At 35.8% G+C, this 9,864-nt stretch overlaps 1 protein-coding gene across 1 annotated transcript; it reads left to right on the top strand.

The window, feature by feature from the left end:
- Window positions 1–1,185: 1,185 nt before the first annotated feature.
- On the top strand, window positions 1,186–5,441 carry LOC147864461 (uncharacterized). Its single transcript, XM_087320306.1, has 3 exons — window positions 1,186–2,990; window positions 3,716–4,186; window positions 4,868–5,441. The coding sequence occupies exons 1-3, from the start codon at window positions 1,899–1,901 to the stop codon at window positions 5,051–5,053; spliced, it is 1,749 nt and encodes a 582-aa protein (XP_087176432.1). The 5' UTR covers window positions 1,186–1,898; the 3' UTR covers window positions 5,054–5,441.
- The last annotated feature ends 4,423 nt before the right edge of the window (window positions 5,442–9,864 follow it).

Here is a 9,864-nt window from a genome sequence, read left to right as displayed (position 1 = left end):
TGGCCGATGCATGCATGCATTTGTGTGCATGAGATAGATAGATTATTAATGTCCACAAGATATCCAATGTGATCTATGCCATGAGAGAGAAACACCTACTTTTCACATGACAGATGCCCGTTGTTATGTTCCTCGATGCATAATAAGATATACGATAATATATGTAGACAAGAAAAAGTTGATACGCATTTTGATGTCATTACTTGTCAAGTTTCCAGAGCACAATAAAGAAAGCAAGTCATGTCACAGTCAATCCTAATTCTCTCACCCTCCTTTGGACCTACGTTCTCTCTCTCACTCACTCACTCTCTTCCATATATCTACGCGACAAAAGTATCGAAGTAAACAATACGTAGACCCGTTTTCTCCTTCACCCTAGTGGGACAAAAAGATCCTACATTCACACCCGACTGGGAATCTTGGATAGTAAATGCAATTTTGTGTGCTCCGCATGCCACGTGTTGTTGACGAGTATGTGGCATGGGAAAGAGAAACGGGAAATCCCGTGCTCACAACACGGCGTCATGCGGATACGATTCAGGTAAGGATCGTAGGGTGGGGGGGTAAGGCGAAGGAGGGGCTCTATTGCAATCATGGCGAGGCGAGACAACAAGTAGGGGTGCATACAATCAATAGTAAATACACACACACACACACACACACACATGTGCGCATGAATGCATACTATCGTCAAGCTGGTGTTTGATAAAGGTCAATATTGTCGATCGGACGAAACACCGGAACGAGAATCAGTCAGCAAGCCAGATCAAAGTGAAATGCTGGAGCGGGGATGGAGAATTTGCATGCAAATATAGTTAAGGATTTTGAGGTAAAGATCGATCGGGGGCATTGGAACGGAGAATCGGTTGGATAAATAGTTAACAAATCGACCGGATCGAGCAAAAGCATTGCGGGGACACACGAGAATCTGAGAGAGTAGAGTTTCGAGCGAGCGAAACATTCGTGGAACGAGAGGATCTGAGAGTTAAATAGTAAATAGTTTCCGATGGAATCGAGAGCGATCGGAAACATTGGGAGTATATTCGTAATATTCTTAAACTTTGGTTTTGTATGATATGATTTGTGTGAGAAGACTAATTACTTCATAATCATTGAAGCCCACACATACACAGAGAAAGGAACAAAAAAAAACAAAACAGAGCAAAGGAAGCAGAAGAAGAACAGAGGAAAGCAGAAAATCAGAAGAAGAAGAAGAAGAAGAACAGGCAGAGAAGTGAAGAGAAGAGAGAGTGAGGGTTTCCACTTAGCCCTCTCCATTACTCCTGCTGCCTCCCCTTCTACTACTAATACTATTAAACTACTTCTTCTGGCTATGGCTATGGGATATGGCTATGGCTATGGCTATGGCTATGGGTATGACTATGACTATGGCTATGGCTATGGCTATGGCTATCAAGAGCTTCAACACATTTCTTCTTCTGAGAAAAACATTATACCAAGCTTTATCTATATAACTCCGTTTTAGTACATTATTACTATCAATTTTTGTCAGTTTCTTGACCTCTCCATTCTTCTTTTTCTCCTCTCAATATATGTGCATATTCTGCCTTAATGTCTTTATATATGCATGTATGTATGTTTAGGGTTTAGCGTTAGATTTCTGTCCCCTTTTTTGTTTACTTTTGTTATCTAATTGATATATATGCATGTATGTATGGTTTTAAGGTTTAGGGTTAGATTTCTGTCATTGTTTTAGTTTCATTTGTTCTCTAATTTATGTATTATGTATATATGTAATCTTTATGGGTTATGCTTCAGGCTTTTAGAGTAGTAGGGTTAAATTTCTGTCCTTTTCTCATATTTCATTAGTATGACTTAGGGTTTAGGGTTAGATTTTCTGTTTTTGTTTCGATATTTCATTGGTTCTCGAAGATTGAATGAAGCTTTTGGATAATATGGAGACCTTCAATAATAGCAACAACAATCATAGCAGTGTGGTGGCTAGTAATAGTAACGATGGTGATGGTGTCATGGAGAATGTAATGATTAGGAATGGTGAGGAGATAGTCGAGAAGAGATCAATTAGCAGTAATAGGATCAATGGAAGAGAATCGAAGACAGTATGGCTTAGCAGAACATTAACCCATCGGTTCGGAAGGACGATATGCTATCGTTTAAACAGCTTTGATATCGATAGCAACGAGAATGATATTCATCATCATGCTCATAACTCCATTGAAGAGCAGATTCGACAACATCAGGAAATTTCTAACTCATTAATGCAATCGAGGGCTAATCATGATATGCTATCGAATCCCGATGAAAAGAAGAAGAAGATTATGAAGATTAAGATTAAGAAGCCACAATTCTCTAAACAAATCAGTGACATTTCATACACCGACTATGCCAATAATTCGACAACTAGTATATTAGATTTTAGACATCATGTTGAAGATCAAGATCAGAAGAATTCTAATGGGTATCGTCGAACTGCCTCTTTTCCACTGATTCGTCATAGGCCGACTGTAATGGCATATGAAAAGGAATTATATCATGAGAATTTAAGAGCCATGATTAGCGGAGAATCACCATCTCATCATAAGGATTATAGAGGTATAATTACCAGGGACAGTTGTCCCGATAATGATGTACTTGTTAATGGCACTAAGTTTTCGAACAGAATCACATCAACTAATGGTACTAAGTATTCGAACAGGGTCACGTCGCCATGGTCTGAATTCATTGCATCTCATGGGATTAATGATGATGGTGATGGCTTGTTTAATTGTGTTTGTAATAAAGAAACAGAGTTCGATTGGGTTGTGGATTTATCCAAGCTTTTCTTAGGTCACAAGTTCGCATCAGGAACTTATAGTAGGCTCTACCTTGGCCAATATAAAGATCTCACTGTGGCTGTGAAGATACTGCGGAAGCCGGATGATAGTGAAGAAATCGCACGGCGTCTGGAAAGACAATTCCGATGCGAAATTAATGTCCTCTCACGGGTTAAGCATCCAAACATCGTTAAGGTAATCAGTCGAATTCTTAAACAACAGATTTATAATCTTTGATTCCGCAAAATCGAACTATTCTGATCCTGTCAAAGGAATCTCATGATGTGGTGTGTGTGTGTGTGTGTATATATCATCAGTTTCGATGTAGATTGGCAGAATGGCACATATTAATCAATATGATAGTTATGCATATGCACAGGATTTCCGATTGATCATATATCTACATATGTATATCGATATTTGCAATTGACACTAAGCAGTAGGGATTTTAAACAACAGATTTATAATCTTTACTTCTTATCTTATCTAATGATCTCATGATGTGATGTATATATATATTGTTGAGGTTTGATGTAGATTCGTTTATTGATAGCTATGCATGATACAAATTCACAGGATTGAGCACATATATATGTGGTCAATCCTGATATACGTTCATACATACATACATACATACATACATACATACATACATACATACATACATACATACATACATATATATATATATATATATATATATATATATATAGACCTACCAAATGATCTCATGATGTAGTGTGTATATATCGTAGGTTCGATGTAGATTCGTGGAATGGCATATATCAATCAATATGATAGCTATGCATAATACAAATACACAGGATTGACCATACATATATATATATATATATATATATTTGCAATTGAGATTAACAACATTAAAAGGTTTGTGTCATTTCTGTGTTAATGTTGGACAGTTTGTTGGAGCTTGCGAGAAGCCGCCAGTGTTTTGCATCATTACAGAGTATCTCGCCCTCGGGTCGCTAAGAAGCTACCTCCACAATCAGCAACCATGTCCGCCTGCATTAAACATGTCAATAACCATGGCCCTTGACATTGCCCTAGGGATGGAATATTTGCACTCGCGGGGCGTGATACACCGAGATCTCAAATCGGAGAACCTCGTGATTGCCGATGGCTTACGTGTTAAGATTACTGACTTTGGTGTTGCATGTTTCGTCGACCCCAAGTCTTCGTCTTTGTGTGGTGTTACGGCCGAAGATGTAGGGACATACCGATGGATGGCCCCCGAGATGATAAGCCGAAGGCAATTCTCAAAGAAAGTGGATGTCTACAGCTTCGGTATCGTGCTTTGGGAGCTTGTCACCGGCCATGTTCCTTTCCAAGAGTTATCTCCAGTTCAAGCAGCATTTGCTGTTGTGCACAAGGTAACACACATGTATATACATACACACATATACACATATACATATACTGTTATACACATGCATATACACATATACATATACATATAGACATACATATAGACATCCACATATACATACACATACACATCCACATCCACATCCACATCCACATGCACATCCACATCCACATCCACATACACATACACATACACATACACATACACATACACATACACATACACATACACATACACATACACATACACATACACATACACATACACATACACATACACATACACATACAGATACACATACACATACACATACACATACACATACACTTACACTTACATACATATAAATATAAACAGATACACATACACTTACATACATATAAATATAAACATATACATATATATCATAACATATGTACATACTGTCACATGCACACATTCATTTCAAATGTGTACTTAATAGTCCTCGTTTTTAAAAACTGCTGTGCTTTCTCTGTTACTGCATTTATTTATTTGTAGTTGGTGCCATTCAATATGATCATCTATCATGAGTACAAGACCTTTTGTGTCTGTATGTGTGTGTGTAGTATGTACGTATGTGTATGATTGAGTATTATATAGGTATATGTACACTTGGATGTTTGTATTGAAGAAAATCCATCATTATTGTTATATATTTGTGCAGCATGCAATACCTCCCATTCCACCGGACTGTCCCGTGGTACTTAGCCATTTGATGCGTCGATGCTGGTCTCGGGATCCAAGTAAGAGACCCGACTTCTCAGAAATTGTGAATGTTTTGAAAGCCATGGATAGAGCTGAGGCATCGAAAGAGAGAGCAGATGATCACGCGACTAATCTTAACATGTAGTTGCATGTTTTCAGCAAAAGCAGCTTTACGAAGGAGTACACTTTCGACGAGTTCCTTTTTTGCTTAGTTAATGCTTTCAATGATGGTCATATTGTACAAAGTGGACATGAAATCATTAAGCACCTTGCTCCCCTTTCATATTTCTTTCAATGGGTGCCTACATAAATACATATTTATATAATATATATCAAGGATATGGATGGAGACAAAACAATTGTATACATCAAATCCATGGTATTTGATCGATGATGATGATGATAATAAGTCATGATGTAGCATGGGATATCAGAGATATGATTGCTCAGAGACAACCCTTCTACTGGTTAGTTGTATTCGAACATTCTTGGTCCTTTTAAATGCAATTAGCAAATATCTTATACATTCTTTTCGAACGACTTCTCTAATGAGTTTCTACCACTGTACATACATTGTTTGTGATTCTTTTGTGCATGCTTTCAACCTCTCCAATTCTCTTTTTTACAAATATTCAATATTCGTTTGTTGATTCTTATATGGTCCTAATTTGCTTTCTTTTTCGGCACGTAAGCATTCTCCAAGAATTGGATTTGGTAATCCAAGGACCAAAACTATGAAAACTACCCTTGCAAGAGAGAGAGTGAAGTTGTGTCATCAAGAGAGAGAAACAGAGAGAAGAGTATCAAGCCTTAATGATGATAAACTTCGTAAGATGACGTTTTTTATTCGGATTAGCATTCAAAAGAACTATACAAAATAATACACTTCGTAAAAAGCGACGGTGAATGCTTCTTTTGCAGAAATATTGTCTCTTGGTGAGCTAGTTGGTACATTTTCACGCATCGTTTGGCAATATGGCTTGCTTTGTCATGTGCTATGTTTTCTACCTTTCCGTGGGGTTTTCTCATGCTAACCTATACTTTTTCAACGCTTTTAGTTTGTGTTTTGTTCCTTTCTTTCTTTGTGGCTTGTGGTGATAAGCTTTTGTAAACATGATGCATTTCTCATTTATCAACAACACAACACTATAAATAGTATATGGTGCTTGAAAGGCTTTTGCGTTGGAAATTTCCCATTACACAATCGTTGAGAGAGGAAGAGCAACAAAGAAACATCATTGTGCCAACGAGGAGTGAAAGAGAAGACAAAAACTACAAATTGATAAACACGGTCCGTGTTTCATCCCAATGCTTAGAAAAATAATGTTGTCTACAAATTGATAACCATTATGGTCCATTTATATCGTGCTTGACTTTTTGTTTCATACCAAAACATATCCGTGAAAATCTTGAAAATTCCAACTTTGAATTTGGAAGAGTCAATGGAAAACATATCATCCACAATTCACACCCTAGCTAGGGTCTTCTTTTGAGCTCTTGCTAACACTTGTAGTCTTGTTAAGCAAATGAACATTAAATGATTTGTAACTCCTATTTGAGACTTCTATTCTCCTTGATTTACTTTTATCTTATTTATTGAGTAATATTTATTTTATTTTGATTTGTTGTTCTCAAAGATGAGGTCATACTTAAGATGTAATCTCTTGTTTGGTCTTATAGGCCATTTTGGCCTCCAAAAAGATGTAATATATCTTTCTTTCTTGAATGATTAACAAGTTTTGTAGTTGAGATCATTTTTTCTTCTTCACTTGTCTTTTTATATGGCCTAGGTTGATTAACTTGAACTATGTTCATAGCTAAAGCTTCGAGAAATTTGAGAATATTCTTCGCTCGCCTAATAATCAAGAGGGAATATGGTTGTTTGAACTTACAAATGACCTCAACCAAGAAGCACAAATTCCAATTGAATAAAGATCCTCGCCGAGGACACTCTTTGAGAGTATAGTTATTTTTGGTTGTGCTATTGGGGATAACAAAAATTATGTGAAAGACAAAGAAAAAGGGGAAGGAACACAAAGAGCATCCTCACGACAACAAACATGCCCAAAAGAGGGTTAATCTAACATATCTCACCAAAAATATAAATAAAACACAAAATATCCTATAAGTCTCAACCACGTCATTTATAATCACTTAGTGCACACTTAACTCCATGGCCCTCACCTAACAAACAATGAGATTATCTTGGGAATCTAATACAGATCTAGACATGCTTGAGTTCCATGGTGAATCAATAACTAAGGACTCCTTGAAACCAAACCAAACCATTTGTACATAATGAAAACCAAACCAAACCTGTCTACAAATTACCAAGCCATTTATGTCGAACCGTTTAGAACCAAGCCACTTAAACTGAATCGTTTAGAACAAATCCATTTAAGCGAAAACGTTCAAAAAGTAGGTAAACTCAAATTGTTTCAACAAAATTATTTATGAAAAATTGGGAATGAAACCGAATTGGTTTATCACACATCAAAACCAAACCAAACCATTTAATCCTAAATCAAAACTAAACCACCTATTAAACCCGTAAACGAATTAAACTAGTAAGCCATAAAGTAATTTGTTAAACTATTAAGCCGAAATATTCAAGCCATTAAATTGGAAATTATATTGTTAAACCATGTGTATATTGCTAAACCAAAAAATCACAATGTCTTTCTCATTCAAAAAAGTCAGAAAAATTAAACCAAATTTATATTGTTAAACAAGGGGGGAAAAACACAAAATTAAACTAGATGTATATTGTTAAACTAGAAAATTATAATGTCTTTCTCATCGAAAAAAAATTACAATGTCTTGAACTATTTCGATGTCCTAGATCTCTATTTGCAACTTGAGTTATCATTCTATTGTGAAGTAAAGCAATGAAAATTATGCACACCTCATCTCCCATAACTATCACGTAATACGTAATCTATTACCTCATCTTCACCAACAAGATCATCTACATAAATTTTTAGTTCTTCATAAGCCGTGTGAAAATTATTTGTCAATAGAACATCATATTCTTGTAAAACTTTCATCCATGATCCATTACATATTTCAGCCTTGAATGTGCACAAATGTAGTTTATCTCTGCCATCAAAGGTCATTCTTGTTGTTGAATTAGCCTCTTAAACATGTATTGATGATGCTAGTATAACAAGGTAACCACATGCCATCTTATATAGTTATGGCATTGTAAATTTATTATCATGCCACCATTGTAAAAGATCATTGTCTATGTCAGTTGCAGGAAGTCTTATGAAGCACCCCATTTTCGGATCGTGAATAAGAAAAAACACTTTTATTATTTACACCCATTAAGCTCCAATATTTAAAATTGTTATCATTTGGATGCATTGTGGTTGAAGGTGGCTCGACATCACTCGAGAACGAGTGACAATGGGATTCAATCTTGCTTTCAACCAACTTAATATTTAAATCTCTTCTTGTATGGTCATTGGAAGAGACAATCTATGTAAAAAATAAAATATTTTTAAAATTCAAATACAAAATTGGAAAACATGATGCAAATTAGAAAACATAAAGTTAAGGATTATCTGGGATAAAGAAAAATTGCAATGTGAGATGGGATAGATTTCAACGATTCTTGATACTAAATTAAACATTGTACAAACAATTCTCAGAGGCTCTTTGAAACGCTTTTTGTGTGAATCTAGAGATTCTAGAAGTGAAGAATCTAAAAATTGATTACAATGGTTTAGTAAACAATTATACACAAGTGATTCTAGTGATAGCATAAGATATGTTGATCCTCCCAAAAAAGTAGAAACCTTCATAGGTGTATCTAGCCATTCCTCCAGGGCATGAATGTGACTCCAATCTTCCCTAGTCAAGACATAACCATTGAAATCACTTGAAATGGTTAAATTTAAAACTGTAAGACTCAATACATCTCTATCTTTGATAGCCCGCCTGAACATTTCCAAGGTAGAATTCCATCTTGTAACAACATCAAGCCTTGGGGGTTCCCTTTCATGATGTTCAACCATTCTAACAATACTTCCTAAACACTTACCTTCAAACATTGCTAGATCTAATAGTATGGAGCATGGTCTTAACTTTTTGTTGAGGGTGAGATAATGTCTAATGTTGACTTGATGCCCAACTCAAAAGTATGCACTATACATCTTAACATATATGAGGGAGCCAAAATTTCCTTACCATGTGTAATATTCAACTCCTTTCCAGCTACTTGTGCATCAATAGCTCCATAAAAATTGTAGCTAATAATTTATTAGAAATATAAAAAGATCAAAGTCGACAAAAGTGGCCATGTGCATAATGTTTTCCTAATCTAGCACCTGGAATACATGCACAAAATCCAATAGCATTGCCATTGACTTTGTTGTCTCGTGACATGCCTAATGAAGAGTCACTAAGTAGACGCCTTTAGACTACTATTTGACCAATCATCAAATGTTATAGAAAATCTTGACTAACTTTTAGATAGCAAATCTATCACTTGATGGTGCAACACCACAAGTATTTCTAAGATAGAGCATTTAATCGTGTCTTGCCTTCAATTGATATCTAGGCACAAGTTGTATGAACTCCTTAAATTAAGGTGATTCCAAATGTACATGGGGCAATGTTCCCTTCACAACATACTTCATGATTGCACCATCAATTTTCTTCTCTAAAACATGAGATCTACTTTAGCAAATTCAATAGAAGATTAAATGGATCATGAAATACTTGTTTTTTGGTTTGGAATGCCTAATAGACGAGGATTTTCTGCTAAAGGCTTTGTTATACTACCCGTGGATGTTGTAGAAGACCAACAAACATGACAACGATGACATCAACATCAAGGAGTGCCCTTATTCATAAAAAATGTGATGTGAGCATCCATCCATGATAGTAGTTGCCTGTTTTTTTATATGCTTGTTGGCCCATGACCAATATTGATAGAAGATGAATACACAG

This window comes from Azolla caroliniana, unplaced genomic scaffold (assembly GCF_043228905.1).
Source record: "Azolla caroliniana isolate FFs.n. ecotype wild unplaced genomic scaffold, voAzoCaro1.0.p SCAF_5, whole genome shotgun sequence".
Classification (NCBI taxonomy): domain Eukaryota; kingdom Viridiplantae; phylum Streptophyta; class Polypodiopsida; order Salviniales; family Salviniaceae; genus Azolla; species Azolla caroliniana.
Note: the sequence above shows the minus strand (reverse complement) of the source record. Positions and strands in the feature narration are given on the sequence as shown.

Bases quoted from the DNA above. Each gene is read 5' to 3' on its own strand.
- LOC147864461 (XM_087320306.1), top strand. From the start codon at position 1,899: ATGAAGCTTTTGGATAATATGGAGACCTTCAATAATAGCAACAACAAT. The intron at 2,991-3,715 runs GTAATCAGTCGA...AATGTTGGACAG, and splicing joins AGCATCCAAACATCGTTAAG to TTTGTTGGAGCTTGCGAGAA. The intron at 4,187-4,867 runs GTAACACACATG...ATATTTGTGCAG, and splicing joins CATTTGCTGTTGTGCACAAG to CATGCAATACCTCCCATTCC.